This window comes from Erinaceus europaeus, chromosome 13 (genome assembly GCF_950295315.1).
Source record: "Erinaceus europaeus chromosome 13, mEriEur2.1, whole genome shotgun sequence".
Classification (NCBI taxonomy): domain Eukaryota; kingdom Metazoa; phylum Chordata; class Mammalia; order Eulipotyphla; family Erinaceidae; genus Erinaceus; species Erinaceus europaeus.
Window position 1 is genome coordinate 59,589,984 of NC_080174.1, and position 20,147 is coordinate 59,610,130.

The 20,147-nt window shown below is 42.0% G+C and overlaps 1 protein-coding gene across 9 annotated transcripts in view; it reads left to right on the forward strand.

Moving 5' to 3' along the window:
• The window catches only part of MKNK1 (MAPK interacting serine/threonine kinase 1), a 56,088-nt gene that overhangs the window by 21,468 nt on the left and 14,473 nt on the right, over positions 1-20,147 (forward strand). For all 9 annotated transcript variants that reach the window (XM_060205984.1, XM_060205992.1, XM_060205991.1 and 6 more), the window contains 5 exons: positions 1,985-2,086; positions 5,641-5,738; positions 10,889-10,968; positions 13,644-13,717; positions 15,802-15,906. In XM_060205984.1, the coding sequence (XP_060061967.1) occupies positions 1,985-2,086; positions 5,641-5,738; positions 10,889-10,968; positions 13,644-13,717; positions 15,802-15,906 (459 nt within the window). The remainder of the gene's footprint in view (positions 1-1,984; positions 2,087-5,640; positions 5,739-10,888; positions 10,969-13,643; positions 13,718-15,801; positions 15,907-20,147) is intronic.

A 20,147-nucleotide genomic window follows, 5' to 3' on the forward strand; every position in this document is an offset into this window, starting at 1 on the left:
ATGATGCTGTCAGTTCTCTTGCTGCTTCTCTACATTGCCTGCCTTTTGGCTGTTTTGCTTGTCCTTAAGTTCTCAATCAGAGTGTGGACTGAGAAAGGAGAAGTGGACTCAAAATCTGTCCACTCTGCACTTAACTCACAGTGCTGATAAAAAAAAAAATAGAGGACAGAGGTTGATACTGGACAGTGGGTAGATAGGGCAAGAAGACAGTGGTGCCCCTCTTCTCAGCAAGTACCCCCTCTCTGGGCTCCTAAAGATGAGTGACTTTGTGCTTTATTTCTGTAGGATTCCTTACTATGTCAGGCAGCTTTTTTCCCTTTCACATTGGCAAGGTTTGGGTTTTTGGTGCTGATATTTAAGTTTAATTCTTTGAATTCATAGCATTTTGCAGTCCCCAAATATATCTTGTGCTTGAAGCTATTGGCTTCAGTTATATTTTGAGATCCTCTATGAATTTATTTTATCTGTGTGTTTATCTGTTCTCTCAAGTATAATTGAAAATCTGCTGTCATCATATCCCCAAAATGGAAAGAAGACTGTACCTAAATTGAGCTGTCAGACACTTGGCTGCCTAACCGTGCTTTCTGGATTGTGCTGTTGAAAAGTGTCATTCTGTGTGCTTTTTCCTAATAGCTGTTGTGTTCCTTGCTTCTGAGAACAGTGTGTAGACCTGCACCAACTCTAATCAATCTTCCTGAGCAGACTTGCCATTTCTCTGATCGTGTTCAGCTGGGGTCCTCTGAGAAGAAAGTGGGCCTTTCCCCTCAATGGGCAAAGAGCCAGCTTCCATTTCAAAATCTCCTAGAAAAAAAAAAATCAACAATCCAGAGCCCGTGTTTATTGAAGGTTGGTCTAAAAGTCTCTCACGTCATATGCCCCATCAGCACTCGAGTGCCTCTATTTTAGAAGGATGTAAAGGTTTAATCACCCTGGTGGGGATTTAGGCCCAGAGACTTCAGAGAAATCTTATTATTTCTAACTGCAGGCAAAGAGTATTAAGGCTCCACTCTGGATCAGGGGCATGACATGTTCTATAAGTAATTTATCTTTAACAGGGGAAAGCCCTTACTAGTGTCTTAGAAACACTACATAACTGGGCACTGGCTCCTTCTTCCACCTTTTCTCTTTTCCTTTCTAGTCTCCTGCATATTCCTTCTATCCTTACCCTTTTATGCCCAGTCTGTCAGTAGTGTCTGAATGTCTGCCTTACCACTCCTTCCTTCATGGGGAGCCAGGCGCTTGCCAGTGAGAGAAAATAATGTTTTTGTTTGTTTGCTTGCTTTGGCAATAGATGACCTCAGTCAGCTGCTTGGTATGGATCTAGTAACTTCAGGCTTCTGAATGGGTCCTACCTGCATCCTCTCAAACAAGTTGCTGGGGAGGAAAGAATATGCTTTGGACTCCACAGGCACTGAACTGAGATCTGTGCTCTTGGCAGGAAGTAATCTAGGGCCATTCCCAAATCCATTTCCTGCCCTGTTGTTGCCTCCACAGAGGCAATCTCTACTGAAAGACTTTTGCATGCCTGTGCACACCCATAGGACTGGTACTGAGCATACGATTTTATTTGCTTGGACCTTCTCCCCAGACCTCCCCACCTCTTGCATAGCTCATGGGTCCTGTCTATTACTATAGCTGAAGGATGTCACAGGTGGGATTCTGCTTATGGATTCATTGTTCTGCTTGGAGACTGTAGTTTGGGGGCATATCTAAATCCATGTGCTAATCAGCTCTGTTAAAGCAGGCTCCTGATATCTTCTTTTAATCTAACCTGTCTGTCTGAGTTCCTTTCCACAGTTAATGACCTTCTATAATGGTTTTGTCTTTAGTTTTACCTGCTGGGTTAAAACAAATCAATGCTACTCATAGATATTTCAAAAACCATCCTTGTAATGCTCCTGGGTACTCCCCCTTCCATTCAGTCTGGGTGGACTTGCAACTTGGTAGGTACAGTGATACTTCCTTTATGTCTCCTTTCTCCCAGAAATGGGCAGCAGTGAACCCCTTCCCATTGCAGAAAATGACAAGAAGAAAAAGAAGAAGCGGAAGGCCCGGGCAACTGATTCCATTCCAGGAAAGTTTGAAGGTTAGTCCCATTGCTCTCTTAGATCTGGACTTGTGGCTCCCTAAGTAGGAGGACAGGATGCATGATCTTAGAGCCAGCTTATTATGTGTGATTAGGGGGTGAGAGCTTCTGTAAGGTGTGGGGGAAATAGCATCATGATATGCAAAAAGACTTTCATGTCTAAGGCTCTGAGGTTCAATTCCCTGTACCATCATAGGCCAGAGCTGAGCAGTTCTCTTGTGAAGGGAAAAAAATAAAGAAAGAAAAAGAATTTATATAAGAGAGCTATAGAGCAGAGATGGACAAAGCCTTCGGATGAAATACAGACCTCCTTGGAACAGTTCGAGTAACTCATTAAGGGATAGAAAGACCTGTCTGTCAGTGAGGACTAGACCTATGTGGAGTGAGATTGCCTGGTATGTTTCAGCCCATTTTCAGATATGATATATGATCCCCCAGCTGTTCCTGGAGGGGCTGCTGAGAGCCAGAATAATTGTATAAATGGAACAATACCAAGTGCCATGGTGCAAATGAAACTTCAGCCTTTATTTTTTTAAAGAAAAGCAAAAAGAAATTTTAATCTTTTTTTTTTTTTTTATTGATTTAATAATGATCGGCAAGACTGTGAGATAAGGGGATAATTCCATATAGTTCCCACCACCGGAGTTCCATATCCCATCCCCTCTATTGGAAGCCTCCCAATTCTTTATCCCTCTGGGAGTATTTGACTCATACTACAGAAATTTGGCACTGTTTTAAAAATGCATGTTGTATTCAGGGTCAGAGGGCTGAATCACCAAACGTTTTGAACACTGTGTGAGATACTGGGTTTATGCAGGATTGTAATCACTGGGCACTCAATGGGGCAAAGATGAGTCACTGGACACCTCTGCAAAGGACTGAAAGGATCAGTAGCTACTTCTAGGAATGACATGGCCCCCTCAAATAACAAGCCCTTTAAAAGCCAGGAATAGTAGACTTCCAGACCACCAGCCTATCTTAAGATGTGTAAAAAGATAATACCAAAGTGTCCATTTGGAAGCGTGTCATGTAAAATGCTTAACATGGGCCAGGAGATAGCTCTTTGGATAGGGTTCCTGTTTTTTTTTAATTATCTTTATTTATTTACTGGATAGAGACAGCCAGAAATCAAGAGGGAAGGGGGGATAGAGAGGAAGAGAGACAGAGAGACACATGCAGCACTGCTTCACCACTCGTGAAGCTTTCCCCCTACAAGTGGGGACTGGGGACTCGAACCTGGATCCTTGTGCATTGTAACATGGGCACTCAACCAGGTGCGCCACCACCCAGCCCCAGGGTCCCTGTTTTGCCATGCTCTCACCCCAGGTTCAAACCCTGATACCACTTGGGAGCTGCCATAATACCAGGAGGAGCTCTTGTACTGTGGTATCTTTCCTGCTCTCTCTCTCTCTCTCTATATATATATATATATCTTAAACAAAAAGAAAGAGAGCTAGGGAAATAGCATAATAATTATGCAAAAGACTTTCATGCCTGAAATACCAAAACTCCCAGGTTCAATCCATAGCACGACCATAAGCCAGAGATGAGCAGTGCTCTAGAAAAAGTAATAAATAAAAATAAAAAGGAGAATGAGAAGAAGGAGGAGAAGTAGTAGTAGTCAGCCCAGGAGTGGTGAAATTATGCATGAGTGCAGCCCTGGCTTTGCAAAATAATCAATTAATTAATTAAAACATAATAAAACTTAAAGTTTATTAAATGTACTTAAAGTAGTACATTTCTGTATGCAAATTTTATATGTTGCAAGATTAAACTATGACACAGAACCAAGAAAATACTTATGCAGCATCTTATCTGTCTTTATCTCTTTTTTTTAAAACAATTTTATTATCTTTATTTACTTTTTATGGGATAGAGACTACCAGAAATCAAGAGAGAAGGAGGTATTTGACAGAGAGACACCTGCAGCACAACTTCACCACTCGCAAAGCTTTCCCCCTGCAAGTGGGGACCGGGGTGGGGGGTGGCTCAAACCCAGGTCCTTGTGCATTGGGACATGTGCACTCACTCAGTCAGGTGTGCTACTACCCGGCCCCTTATCTGTCCTTATCTCAAATTGTGTGTGTGAGTGTGTAGTGTGGAAAAAGATTTTCAGAATAGTTTCCAAATTGACAGATCTTGCTCTTTCAATGAACACGAGTGTTTCCTGTTATTCAAGGATAAGCTTGTGCAATAATAGGGCTTCCTGTGACTAATAGTGATAAAATCTAATCTGGTGGTTAAAAAAGTATTTGCTAAGTATGTGGATTAAATACTAGGCTACCTTTAGAGGAAAATTCTGAAGAATGGAGGTCACAAGAGCAGGTGGTCAGCTCAGCAGAGGCCCGATGAAGTTATGGCTTCCTTTGGAAGGGCTCCAGGAGCTTGTGCAATTTGTGAGCGTGGGCGGGTCACCTAAATGATACTGCAACCCAGGCCTGATACTCTGTTAAAACCACTCTAACTCATTCGCCTAAAAACCTCAAGGCATCCGTTTATATTCTACGTAAGTCTCCTGTTTTCTGTAGTTGACATCTGGAGTCTTCTCAAAAACCTCCAGTGCTTTCCACCATGTGCGGTATGAAACACAACACATGATTTCCCTTTTGTGTCACTGCTGCCTAGCACAGAGCTTGGCACATTGTAGAGCGCTCAGCAAATGAGTGAATCATATGCATTCCAATCACAGCCTTTCTCAGAGGATTCTTCAGATTCCCTGAGTAGTTCTGACATCTCCGATCACCTACTTTTTTTTTTTTTTTAACTGTCTGTCCCTCTATAGCAATGCTTACCACTGCCTGGTTTAGCCTGGGGTCACATATATATGTGTCTGTTTTCCCCCCTGGACTTAAGCCTCAATAGGGGCTTTATTTCATTCCTCACTTTGTCCCTGTCATGCTGTCTGGTACATGATAGGTTACTCACAAGGTATATGCTGAATTGAAAGCCTTTCACTATCTTCATCTCTAAAATGAGGAACAGAGTGCTTTCCATGTGGTCCAGTTGTTAAAAGGTTGAGTCCTAAAGGAGCTAAGAGAGCTAATGGTCTTATGAATGAGTGCAGTAGAGTCATGTGCCTATTTGCCAGATGCAGAAAGCTAGATGACAAATTCTTTTTTTCATTTTGCTACTAGGATTATATTGCTAGAGGCTGGTGCCTGCATAACAAATCCACCACTCCTATTGGCCACCCCCCCCCCCTTTTTTTGATTTGATACGACAGAGAGAAATTGAGAGGGGAGGGAAAGATAGAGATGGAGAAAGAAAGAGAGATGCCTGCAGACCTCATTCACCGCTTCTTCCATGTAGGTAGGTCTGTATGTACTATAATGTGTGCACTAAACTAGGTATGCCACCCCCCAGTCCCCAAACAACAGACATCATTATCATCTTCGTCATCACTATCATCCCATCATTTAACAAGAGTACTGCTCTGCTCTGGCTTATGTTAGGGGTTGAACTTGGAGTCTTGGAGCCTATTGCATAACCATTATGCCTCCTTCCTTAGTTTTTGAAGGGTGATTCATTTTACTCCCCATTCATTTCACTTCTAGATATGTACAAATTGACTTCTGAATTGCTTGGAGAAGGAGCCTATGCCAAAGTCCAAGGCGCCATAAGTCTGCAGAATGGCAAAGAATATGCTGTCAAAGTGAGTATCTCATTTGGATGCCAGGCCTTACTTTCCAACAGCCAGTCCCAGCTTGTTCCAAACTGCATAAACTCTACATTCTGTAATACACTGGTTTTATATGGTTAAAAGAAAACAGCTGTTTTTCTTCTCTTTTCTTCCCTTTTCTTTTTATTGCCGCTAGGACTATTGCTGGGGCTTGGTGCTGGCATGACAAATCCATTGCAGCCATTTTTCTCTTTTAAAAAACAAATTATTTGATAGGATAGAGGGGAATTGAGAGGAGAGGTGAATATACAGAGAGAACCAGAGAGACACCTATAGTAGTTGGTGCACCACTCATGAAGCTTCCCCTTACAGGTGGGGGAGGGGTGCTCTAGCTTGGATCCTTGTGCATTGTGATGTGCACTTAGCCAGGTGCACCACCTCCCAGCCCCCACTATTTTCTTTTCTTTTCATAAACAGATCAGTATTCATTATAAGTACTTTGTTTCAAATATTTTAAATATTTATTTATTTTATTTATTTTTTTAAATTTCTTTATTGGGGAATTAATGTTTTACATTCAACAGTAAGTACAATAGTTTGTACATGCATAGCATTTCTCAGTTTTCCCTATAACAATACAATCCCCACTAGGTCCTCTGTCATCCTTCTTGGACCTATATTCTCCCCCCACCCCTACTCCAGAGTCTTTTACTTCAATATGCCAAATATTTATTTATTTATTTCCTTTTGTTGCCCTTGTTGTTTTATTGTTGTATTTATTACTGTTGTCATCATTGTTGGATAGGGTGGAGAGAGGAGGGGAAGACAGTGGGGGAGAGAAAGATAGACATCTGCAGACCTGGTTCACCACTTGTGACTCCCCTGCAAGTGGGGAACCCCCATAATAAAGTAAAACTACAGATATAAACTGATTTTAAAGATTTGGGGGGCAGGGTGATAGCTCAACTGGTAGTACACACCTTTCTGTGTGTGATACCCTAAGTTTAAGCCTTGGTACCACTTAGAAGCACTATGGATGATGCCAGGAGAGCTTCATGGATGGTGGAATAACACTGTGTTATCTCTCCTGTTTCTCCCTCCCTCCTCCCCTTACCCCCCAAATAAGGGAAAAAATTGGGTAATGTACTGTACATTTGTGAGGTCACAGGTTTATTCACTAATGCTGTATAAAACAACAATTTTTATTATTGAATGCATTTATGGATGACAGACCTGCTTCCTCAAGGTCAGGTTACAAGTGGGCAAACCTGACCCTTTTGGAGCTGAGTAGTGGTCTACCTGGTAGAGTGTACACTTAACCATGCAAAAGGTCCCAGGTTCAAGCCTCCAGTCCCTACCTATAGGGGAGAAACTTCATCAGTAGTGAAGCAGTGCTACAGGTGTCTTTCTCTCTCACTCTCTAGCCTTCTTTCCTCTCAATTTCTTTGTATTTATCCAGGACAGAGAGAGACAGAGAGAGAGAGATACATTCACCAGGAATGCTAAGTTCATTATGCAGACCCTGAGTCTTGGGGATAACCCTGGTGGCAATGAAAAGAAAGTACCCCATCTCTTTCTTCTGTGTTCCCTGGCATCTTTGGGCAACATTGGCGTTTATTTTTTAATTTAATTAGTGATTTAATATTGATTTACAAAATTATAAAATAATAAGGGTATAATTCCACACGAGATTATTTTGGAAGCTACAGCAGTTACCCCAAGATTGGAGATATGGGTTAACTATTAGTCTTACAACTATCTGTCTGTATTTGTATATATTTGTCCATTTTTTGTGTGGTCCTGTCTTTCTTCCTTTCCAAGTCACACTTGCACCTGTTACTACTTCTGAATGTGGCAGTTCTTTTGTTTTGAAAGTTCTTCCCATGTTTCTCCCATGCTTTGAAAACTAGAGATGGAATACATCTCTCAGGCATGACTCCCCAGCACTTGGTTTTACTCATTTGTTTTTATTTGTTTGCTTGCTTTTTGTTTTTATTCATTTTTTAATTAGAGACAGAGAGATAAGACAGAAAGAGAATTAAAGAGATCACAGCACTAAAGCTTCCTTCAATGCAGTAGGGACCAGGCTTGAACCTGGGTCACACACAAGCCAAAGCAGTGCACTATTCAAGTGGACTATTTCACCAGCACCCCCCCCCAGCCCCACTCCCTCATACTTGATTTTACTAGGACTTTCACTACAGTCATCCAGCTGATGAATCCCAGTCTCAGAGCTAGTGTGGACTCTTACCCTGAATTTTCTCTTCCTCAAGTGGTTGTCCATGTTCCTCATCTCATTGCTGACTAGTTTGCCTGCTATGAAGCTCTTCCTTGTACCATGCATGGGTGAGGCCCTGCATTCAATCCCCATCACCACAAAGCAACAAAGACAAATCAGTGGAATTCTGTGGGCAGTAGAGCTTTCTCTTGATCATGAAAAATAAGTAAATAGAAATTGGGTTGGGGAGGGGACTCAGAGATCACTGTTGGAATGTGTGAGGCCCTGGACTTGATCCTTGATGCTGCATTTAAAAAAAAATGGGGAGGGAGCAATGGTTTTCCCCTGACTTTGATCTAAAATGTTTTGTAAATGAACAAGCTGAATAATTTCTGTACCCAGCAGTGCACCTCTGCTCTGAAAATGGTTCCATAATGATTCTCCAAGATGTAGACTTATTTAGAAAATGACACTTGTCCATGGACATTTGTGCTCCTCCACATTGGAGAGGAATAGTGTTCCTTACAGCAGTCTCAGAATGAAAGAACAGGTTGTTATCTGGGCTTCCCACTCTGCACGTGTAAGGAACTGTAAGGCACGGCCCAGGTCTGCAGACCACTTGCCCACAGACTCTGTTTGCAATGATGTGAGACTTTGGGTGGATCCACAGACATATTCAGTCAGTTAGTCCCTGCTGCACAAGCCACCTGATCATCTGTTAGATGACATTTTCCTACAGTTAGTACTTGCAAAGCATTTCCATGTGTAGGTGAGGAGGGGGCACGGCCCACAGCATCATAGAAGAGACAAAGTCTAGTTTCTCTGGGAGAAGCTATAGAAGACATAAGCAGGTATAGAATAATAAGCACTTTGGTTGATGTAGGCCATTCTCTCAGGAATGAGATGGTATCTCATTGTCATCTTAATTTGTATTTCTCTAATGATAAGTGAGTGGAGAAAAGATGATCAATTAAAAAATATATTTTTATTATGTATTTTAATGAATGAGAGAGGCAGAGACAGAGAGACACAGAGATAGACCAGAACACTATTCAGCTCTGGCTTATGGTGGTGCTGGGGATTGAACCTGGGGCCTTGGAGCCTTGGGCATGAGAGTCTTTTGCATAAACCATTATGCTATCTCCCTAGATCCAAGTTGCTCAAATTTTATAAAGGAAGGCAGAATACTAAAGATTGATATATGAGTATTTTCTTTCTTAAATTACCTGAATCAAAAACATTTTTTTTTCTTTGTGTGTGGGTCAGGAACTTTGGCACAGAGTTTTGCTGAAGGGTATTATTATGACAAATAATAATGTGCAGCTTGGCGATACGAGAATCCGGCATGAAGCCTAGCCAGTTTATCTTGGCGTTACTCTCGATCGCACTCTGTCATTTCACAAACATCTCATAAAAACTGCAGCAAAGGTGGGCGCAAGGAATAACATCATTGCTAGACTGGCCAGCTCCTCATGGGGCGCGAGCGCTTCCACACTACGATCATCATCTCTGGCATTATGCTATTCCACTGCAGAATACTGTGCCCCAGTATGGTTCCGTAGCCCCCATGTCCACTTGGTCGATTCCAAATTATATTCCTCCATGAGGATCATTTCTGGAACCATCCCTTCCACCCCGGTTCCATGGCTGCCAGTTCTTAGCAACATCGCCCCGCCAGATATTCGTCGATGCGGCATCATCTAAATTCATTTCCCACGTCTACGCTTGACCGAACCTGCCAATATACGCGAATATCTTCGCCCACCCTGTCCAACGCTTGACTTCTCGTCACCCAATCTGGTCCCCTACGCCCACACTGAACTTCTCTGTTCCAGACTCTTGGAAACAGAGTTAGCAGTCAGCTGAGGTAAAGAACAAACACCTCATCACAGACCCCTGTAAGCGTCAACCCGGCTTTGACCTAGCACGTTATGATTGGGCCCTCCTCAATCGCTATCGAACAGGCCATGGCCGGTGCGCTGCTATGTTCCATCGCTGGGGAGCCAGAGACGACCCGAACTGCCCCTGCGGCTACAGACAGACTATGACCCACATAGTCAACGACTGCCACCTCTCCAGATTCAAAGGAGGTCTGGAAACTTTACATCAGGCTCAACCTGACGCTGTTGACTGGCTACGGAAGAAGGGCAAACGCTAGGAGAAAGATTATGACACATCACGTGTGAATATGAAAATATTCCTACAATCTCATTATTTTGTAAAGACACTGCTAAATAACCAATAAAAATAAGTTTCTTTCTTTTTCTTTTCTTTTTTTAAAAAAGGAACTGGAGGTTGCTCTGGGTTTAAACTCTAGCCCTATTATTTATCAGAGCTGTGGATAAAATGTCTCTACTCTCTTTCTCTCCCTATATTTTTGGACTTTGCTTATTAGATATTATGTATGTAAAACAGTGACTGTCAAAGGGTAAATTCTCAGAACCAGAGTTGGCATGTAAGATTAGACTTTGGAGCTTTCGTTCCTTTCCTGTCCTTCATTCTCCTTGATCTTCCTTCAAAACTAGATCCTTCAGGGGAACGTGAAAATTCTTACCATGAAGGCCAAAAGAGATGTCTTCAAGATAGAAAGTGGGTACAACTCATCTTGCTGTTTCAGTCTCCCCTGGGTAACTGGGGCAGCAACCTCAGATGCTTCCTCTTTCTTCCACAGCATTGTGTTTGGAAATTGTCAAACAAGCCTAACTCAACTAGAAAGCCCTTGAGCCATATTGCTTTGCTGAATGGGCCACAGCACTTGTGCCACATAGCTCCTGCTTCAGATATGTGCTTGAAACTGATTGGGGCTGAATTTAGCCTGTGTTCTCCCAGAAGGTTCCCATGAAGGTGTTTTATTGTTGTGTTGTGTTGTGTTGTGTTTTTTATCTACTGCACCACCTCCCAGACCACTGTGTTGTGTTTTTTGAAGTCAGATGGTTGTAGCTGACAGATTCTATTCTTCCCACAGATCATCGAAAAACAAGCAGGACATAGTCGGAATAGGGTATTTCGGGAAGTAGAGACGCTCTATCAGTGTCAAGGAAACAAGTGAGTATAGTGTTAGTTCATTTGATGCTTCTCTGGATGGGTGTTTGGCTACAGAAAAGGAGTCATCTTGTTACTTGTTTGGTTTGGTGCCTTCACAACTCCAGCACTTCTGATGGTCATTTTCTCCCTTTTCTTTCTTTTTGATAGATGGTGAGAGACAGAGAGAGATAGAGAAGGAGAGAGAGGGGAGGAGGGAGGGAGGGAGGGAGGGAGGGAGGGAGAGAGAGAGACTTGCAGCATTGATCCACCATTCATGAATTTGAGCCTAGGTCCTCAAACATGGTAATGTATGCAATCAACTGTTTCACCCACCACTTAGCCCTGAAGTTACTTTAAAAAAGATTTCTTTATTTCATATAAGATACAGAGAATTTCACCAGAGAGAGAGAGGGAGAGAGAGAGAAAAGACAGAGCATCATTCTGATACATGCATTACAGTTATCAAATAGGGAGCCTCAGGCAAGCAAGCCTTGTGCTCTATCAGCTGAGCTAGTTCCCTGTCTGCAACTTCTAGCCATCTCTTGACCCCAACATCTAGCTCTCACTCCTTTCCCTAACACTGCATATAACTCCTTCCATCTTTCAGTGTTTTGAGAGAGAGAGAGAGGAAGAGAGAGAAAGGACTCAGTGAGCTAGCTTATCTGGGAGGGTGCCTGCTTTGCCACACACACCATTCAGGTTCAAGCCCCAGCCTCCATGACCCTGGGAGGAAGCCTCAAGTGCTGTAGTCTCTCTCTCTCTCTGTCTTTCTATTTGCTCAGAGTGGTAAAGCTCTGGCATTAACCAAAAAGAAACAGAAATTGAGAGGAGAAGTAAAAGCAGAAAATAAATTCCTTTTTAAGTTGGAATACCGTAACTATAATCAATTCAGACAAGTTAGAAGAGTGAGTAATCTGAATCATCGACTGTTTGGGTGGAAAATGGAGTTTTGTTTCTTCCCAAAGCTAGTGGAAGTGAAAGTGACTGAGTGTTGTTTGATAGAAATCTTTTGGACAGTACTTTAACTAATGGGATAGTACAATGAGAGCTATTAAAAACATTTGATGGGGGGCTGCGTGGTGGCACACCTGGTTGAGCGCACATGTTACAGTGCACAAGGACCCAGGTTCGATCCCCTGGTCCCCACCTGCGGGGGGAAAGCTTCACAAGTGGTGAAGCAGGGCTGCAGGTGTCTCTCTGTCTCTCTCCCTCTCTATCACCTCGTTCCTTCTTGATTTCTACCTGTCTCTATCCAATAAATAAATAAAGATAAAAAAACATTTGGTGCAAGGCTAGATGGTGGTGGTCAACCTGGTTGAGGGCACATATTACAATGCACAGTGACCCAGGTTCAAGTCCCCATCCCCACCTGCAAGAAGAAAACTTCATAAGTAGTGAAGCAGTGCTGAAGGTGTCTCTCTGTCTCTCTTCCTTTCTATTTACCCCTTCCTCTTGATTTCTGCTATCTTTATCCAATAAATAAATAAAGATAATAATTTATTTTTTAAAGTTAAAAAATTTTTTGATGCTTGTTTTCTGTTCCTAGCATATTCACATATGTAAAGTTACCACTAAGGGTCCAAAAACCTTGCTGACAACCATTTGCTTAATAACTGGGCCAAGGTAATCCTTTGTCCAATTATAGTTTGCTCACTACCAGCTCCAAATGAGTGACTCTCCCAGTGTGGCTTTAAATCAGGGTCACCTCTAGGACTGCTTCTCCCTCTCTCTCCATGCAGGGTCAGCAGGGAGCCTGCAGCCCTGCCCAGTATTGATGGCTTTGTCATTAAGCTTGGAGGATGGGGGCTGCTGTTGATTTAACTCCAGGCACTGCCTCTACAACCTTCCTTCAAATTAGGCCATTTTGGCCATCCTATTTGGACGCCTTCACACTAGTAAAAGCCTGGTGTCTCCCAAAGTGGTCAGCATATTTTTTATGAGGGACAGATTTTTATTTTCAGCCCTGCGGCTTCTGAGTTCAGCATTAGAGACTCTGCTTGGTTTATTTCATTCTTTAACAGAAAAAAAGCCCCCAACACCTCCAATATCCAGGCTGGTGGCTTCCCTGTTGAGTTACAAGACGACCTTGTTGGCAGAGCACAGTAATGCTCCGGCAGACAGAGAGTGCTCACCGGGGAAGGCCACAAGTGCTATGGTGGCCAGGAACATGGCCGTTTCATTAAGCAGCGCTTAGCAGTTAGGGTCTAGCAGTGCCCACGTTAGGCCCCAAGTCTATTTGACAGATGTTTCCATTTTCTCCAGGCAATGTAAATACTGCCCCATGATTTATGGGCAAGAGGGAGGGCAAGTAATTATTTGCTGCTTGCCTCCAGGACACACACCTACTATTCAGTGTTATTAGGCGCAATTGCTTCCAGTCGGCTGCAGATTTTATTCAGTTTAATGTGACCGGGACTTTTTTATAACTCTACCTAGTGGGTTTTAGGGTTGGGGGTTGACAGCACAGACTTGGTGAAAACACCAGAGACTAAACATTATGGAAAGATAAGGTGACCTGAATCTTGCTAACACCACTGGCTACTTCTAAAACATGGGTCTTTAATAAGCATTCTGATTTCAAAGTCGATTTCTGCTCTGTTACAGAGTGTTCTATATATTTTTTCATTGAATATTTGTAAGTGAACTTGATATATAATACCATTCTCTCTCTTATCCTCCTTTTTTTTTAATTTAAGGAACATTTTGGAGCTGATTGAATTCTTCGAAGATGACACAAGGTTTTACTTGGTCTTTGAGAAATTGCAAGGAGGTACTTACTGTTGAGTATGTGTTTGGACTTCTGATTAAGACCTAAGGTGGTGATCATCCATCATGAATCCCAGAGACTTCTATAAGGAGTCAAGCTAATAAAAAGGATGAAGGACTTAAAACTGCCCTTGATTTGGGAGAAGGGAGGCTGGAAGGAGGGATGATAATTAGTATTTTGCAGAGCTTAGAATGTCACCTGTGTAGGCATTCTGTAAATGCCTTCTCATTATAATAAGGCTCACATATAGATACACTTAGTCATTGCTTTATTAACCATTGTTTTTAAACATTCACTAGTTAACTAAAATAATTATGGAGTGGTAGCTCTTGCATACATTCTAAAAATCTAGAAAAGCTCACCAAAAGAGAGAAGGGTTCCATTGTTTAGAACACAGACCCAGGATAAAGACCCTGAGAATGGGCCATGCTTCAATGGGAAGATACCATTTTTCACCATCACCCCCCCACACACAATCATTGGAATGAATGCTGAAGCTTTGTTTCTGATGTAGAAGAAAAGAGGAACCCTTCCCTTCCCCATTGCTCATGAGGACATGCTTGCAAGGTGAAGGTTGAGGAAGCTGCCTGCTACTGGGTAAAGAACTACACAGGGGCTTGGTGGTTAAGGGAGCATACTTTAAAAAGTGACAGAACTAAGTTTAGTCTAATTCTGGCTCTGTAACATTAGGCAAGCTACATGACCTTTGCAAATAGTATTTTAAAATAGGAATAATGATAGTCCTACCTCCTTGGATCTATGAGAGGATTAAATAAGATAATTGATATTAAAAAAAAGTTACTTCATGTGAAATGCCTCACAAAATGCCCAGTAGGCACTAGAAGCACAGGGACACCAGCTTTCATATTATTTAAACACTTGGATATGCTATGAGACTATCTCAGAAATATGTATAATGTTATTCTCTGCCTTCCCTTTTAACAGATTTGGAAATGAGACTCACTAGAATAGAGCAAGCCTGAGAACTAGCCAGGAACTGGTTTTCACAGAATGTTTCCTAATGTGCTGGAATCCTTGGGTTGTTTAACCTGGTAGTAAAAGATCTTTCATCCCCTTCCCATGCCAAAACTCAAAGGTAATAAGCAAATATGTCCCATTTTTAAAACACAGAGATGGCATCTCCAGCCCAGAAACATTGGTTTCTAGTAGGGAGCACAGACCACATAGAGCCAAGCATTCAGTCCATGTCTGTGTTTTCCCTATCACTCCCAACAATACTAGGAGTGTGAGTTACATATCTGAAAACCTTGCTGCAACTGGGGTCATCTATAACAACATAGCTTAGAGTACAGACCTGTTGAACCCAGGCCCAGTGGGCAAAGGGAATGTCATTGACTCAGGGCAGTCCATCAACACAGTAGTCAGAGCACATGTCCTGCTGAAAGGATGTTTATACAGACTCTGAGGCCAAACTTAATTGGACTTAAGTCCTGATTCCACAACCTACTGGGGCGTAATCTTGAACAAATTGCCTAAATATTCTTGACTTCAGGTTCCCTATCGATAAAATGGGCACAACTATATTCTGTACTTTGTACAGTTGTAGTAATATTAATCTGTTTAAGTAGTAATACATATGCTTGCCACATAGTAACTAAATGTTAGCCATTGCTAACCAAATAATAACAATATCAACAATAAAGGAAAGTTATGGGGAGAAGCTGACTTTCCCCCCCCACCTTTTTTTTTTCTTTTAGCTTTTTACCTACACAGTGTGGGTGTAGCATTTCAGTTGTTATTGTTTGGACCTGAGATTACACACAAGGAAGAAAAATTCTACATATATGGATTCACTATTAGTTCTTTTTGATTTCAGAAGTTAAATCTGTCCCATTAACAGTTTTGATTATTTGAATAGTTCTCCTTGCTTGCCATAGATGAGTTTAAACCAGTTCTGTTTAGTTCAGTTTTGTTTTGGTAACTCCTCTGTGCAATAGTTTGTACATGCATAACATTTCCCAGTTTGGACATTTAATGATTAACAAGCTATATTCCCCAGTCCCAAACTTGTGAACATCTGTCTTCTGAGCAGTTATACTTACCAGCAGTGCTGTCCTGCTTTCCAGGCTCCATCCTGGCCCACATCCAGAAGCGGAAGCACTTCAATGAGCGAGAAGCCAGCCGAGTAGTGCGGGATGTTGCCACTGCCCTTGACTTCCTGCACACCAAAGGTGAGCCAAGCCTTTGCCTTGCTGGGTGAATTTGACTGGCCAGCCTCCGAGGACCATGGGAGCAGGCCAGGCCAGGCAGAGGACTAAGCCAAGGACTGGCATAGCAGGTGAGTTACCTGTGAGTGTGAGGAGACAGGTTTCTAGGTTTCTGGTATAGATGGTGGGTAGACGGAGAACTGCTAAGCAGGATAGGACTACAGGAGAAAGCAGGGGGGAAAGGAATACATTTCATGTTGAACGTGAGTGTGTGTATATGTCTGCCTTTTTTAAGATAGAAAGAGGTAGAGAGAGAGAGAGGATGAAAGAGACCACAGCATTGAAGCTTCCTTCAATACAGTAGAGGCCAGACGTGAACATAGGTAGCACACATGGCAAATATATTTTTCTATTAACATGGTAAATCTGAAATATCTGTTGAACATCATGATGGTAAATAGTAGTTACGATTATTTGAATTATATTTCAACTTAAAGTCACTTATCTAGGATACACTTTTAAAGAACTTTTGCAGCAAATATTTTTGTAAATTATCTTTGTGTTTCCATAAAAATGTTTGATTATTGGGGGTAGGGATAGTATAATGGTTATGCAAAGAGAGTTTCATGCCTTAGGCTGCAAAGTTCTAGGTTCAATCCCCTGCACTACCATAAGCCAAAGCTGAACAATGCTCTGGTTAAAAAAGAAAGAAAGAAAGAAAGAAAGAAAGAAAAGAAAGAAAGAAAGAAAGAAAGAAAGAAAGGGAGAAAGATTGATTATTAGGTTTTTTTTTAATTTGCCCAATAATAATTACATGGAAAAATGAATTTTGACTTTATCTTTTTTTTTTTTTTAGGTATATTGACCTACTTATGAGAGAGGAGTGAGAGAAACAGAAAGATAGACTATAGCATAGCTCTAGTGGTACCTGGAGTCAAACCCATGGAGCCTCTGGAACTTTAGACATGCAAATCCTGTGCTCTGGTACCAGGAGATACCCCACTTCCAAGCCCTGGCATCAGTGTTTTTTTGTTTCATTGTTTGTTTTGTTTTGTTTTTAACCAGAGCACTGTTCAACTGTAGCTTATAGTGGTGCCAAGGATCAAACTTCAGGCACAAAAGTCTTTTGCATAACCACTATGATATCTCTCCAGCCACCTGGCATCACCTATTACCAGCTATGTGCTCTCTCAGTAATAATACCTACCCCATAGAGTTATGGTCAAAATTAAGAGGTGATATTAGTATCATCAACAGTAATTAACAGTTATATAGCCCTTGTGAATGTGCTAGGCATTATTCTAAGCTGTTCACATACTGATTCATTGATCATCATTGTGTGGCTTTTGCATATTTTTATTGTGTAGTATAGTTGGGCACATAGTGCCTAGAATATTGTAGCTCTTCAGTAAAATTATTTCCACTACCCTCATCCCCATTCAGCAGAAAACATTTTTTAAAAAAGTATTTTTTATTGATTTACTTTGGATAGAGGTAGAAGTTGAGAGGGAAGATGGAGAGAGAGAGAGACACCTAAAGCCCTGTTTTATCACTTGTGAAGATTCCCCCCTACAGGTGGGGAGAAGACATTTTTAAAAAAATATTATTTATTAGTGATAGAGCAAGAAGAGAAAGAACCAGAAGATTACTCTGGCACATGCAGTGCTGGAAATGAATTCAGGATGTCATGCTTGTAAGTCCAGCACTATAACCACTATACTGCCTCCCAGACTACCAGAAAACGTTGTTTTTTTAATTTTTATTTATAAAATCGAAACACTGACAAGACCATAGGCTAAGAGGGTCCACACAGTTTCCACCACCAGAACTCCATATCCTAACCCCTCCCCTCATAACTTACCTATTCTTTAACCCTCTGGGAGTATGGACCCAGGGTCAGTATGGGGTACAGAAGGTGGAAGGTCTGGCTTCTGTAATTGCTTCCCTGCTGAACATGGGCATTGGCAGGTCAGTCCATACTCCCAGCCTGTCTCTCTCTTTCCCTAGTGGGGAAGAGCTCTGGGGAAGCAGGGTTCCAGGACACATTGGTGGGGTTGTCTGCCCAGGGAAGTCAGGTTGGCATCATGGTAGTGTCTGGGACCTGGTGGCTGAAGAAAGAGTTAACATGTAAAGCCAACCAAATTGTTGACTAATCATGAACATAAAGCCAAGAATATTGCAGATGAAGATTTGGGGTCTCCGTTTTGGAAATTGCTAGTAGGTCTATTTTAGGTATATCCCAAAGGGCCCATGACTTTGCTAGTTTTTGCCTGAACCTGAAATCTGATATGCAGGTGGACCCAAGTTATTGTCTGGGCAGATGATGTCATGACTGGAAAAAGGACTAGAAAGCTGGATCAGGGGAGAGAGTAGCTCCCAAATATGGGAAAAAATGTATAAATGTTGTTGACTGTAAACTCATCAATTTGATCTGGTGCCCATATTCAACATAGGAGCCTTTGTAACCTCTGCATCCCTGTAGGTCTGAGCTCACATTCTGTGGTCATGAGTAGGAATGATCCAAATTGCATCAATTTCAGGACCCTTCTTCCTCAAGTGGTAGGTAGAGTATGTTATCCAACCTCACTTTGGAGGATGGAACATTCTCTACCATTGTTGATCCACATTGAGGGCAGGGTCCTATGGGGGGGCCACAAAGGGGTCCATTATGTTGTTCCAGATGAAGATGACCAGTGACAGTGGTGAGAGGGATCTATTTGAGGTCTAGGCCCATCATGTCTGTGTGGGAATCCCAGGACTTCCAGACTAGGGCCCCAGCTGATGGGGTGGCCTGATAGTGACTAAAGAGTCATCATTAAAGTATGCCAGTCTCTTGCCCTTATTCAGCTTTTGTAGTCCTTACTTTGATAAGGTTAGCTTTGGAGTAACTGAGGGAAGTGTAATAGGAAGTAGGTGAGGAGGGTATCTAGGTCTAAGTAGAAACTATTTCATTAGGAACTTTATGGTGTCTTTTTAGGTCTTTCTCCTGCTTGCTTCATTTATTGACTCACTGCAAACTATTGTGCACTTTTGCTTTCAGGTATATATTTTGCCCTAATTTATAGATACATGTGCATATGTGCCCTATCTCATGGGACCTGGTCTATATCTAGGTTCTGGGGCTTTGTTAGGAAGTGGACCACCCGAAATGGAATTAGAGAATCCTATGAGAAAGGAAAGGTCTCACCCAAGTAATGAGGCTAAAGGGTTGGCATTCCACACCTTGACATCCAAAGTGAAGCAAGCCGAAGTGGTACTGGTTGCACTGATTAGGTTGGAATCAGCAGATGCAGTACCACTTGGTAGGAATTGAGAAAAGTGTGCAGGAAAGTGAGCCCCACCCTAGAGGTTCTAGGACTGGGAGAAATACAAGCATTATAGAGGAAGTGTGAGGTTTCTGCTTTATTAGGGTTAAAGAAGGAAATAGATAGTTATTACTATAATCAAATTATTTGGCAATAGGGTTAACTTTGAAAATCCCATTGTTAGGATTTGCTGTAATATCATACACGACCTCACCATAATTTGAAGTCTTTTTTTTTAATTTTTTTTAATATTTATTTTATTTATTTATTCCCTTTTGTTGCCCTTGTTGTTTTATTGTTGTAGTTATTATTGTTGTTGTCGTCGTTGTTGCATAGGACAGAGAGAAATGGAGAGAGGAGGGGAAGATAGAGAGGAGGAGAGAAAAACAGACACCTGCAGACCTGCTTCACTGCCTGTGAAGCGACTCCCCTGCAGGTGGGGAGCTGGGGTTCGAACCGGGATCCTTATGCCGGTCCTTGTGCTTTGCGCCACCTGCGCTTAACCCGCTGCGCTACAGCCCGACTCCCCATAATTTGAAGTCTTAAGTGCTTAAATTGAAGGAACTCAGCCTATGGTCTGAATGCATTAAAAAGTTTGAGACATTCTGTTGGTCATTATGCCAGGTCTGCTGCGTTGCTTGATGCTGCATTTTTATTCCTAATATAAATTTTCTTAAAATACAGTATTATACTTAGTGGTGGAAGGGAAGGGATAGAATGAATAATTTGTAAATTATCTCTGCTCCTTCAGCTGTTGTGGATACTGGCCATGCAGCTGGATTTTCAGGACCACTTGTAGACATGCTATTCATGTACCCCAGCCCATACCAGGCAGACAGGGCAGGCTGGTGTGGCATGTGAGCAGGAAGTTCAGGTTCACATGATTACACCATGTTTCCTCCAGTGACTGGAACGATCTGTCCAATACTGACAGTGTCCGTGGTAGGGGCCTAACCATGG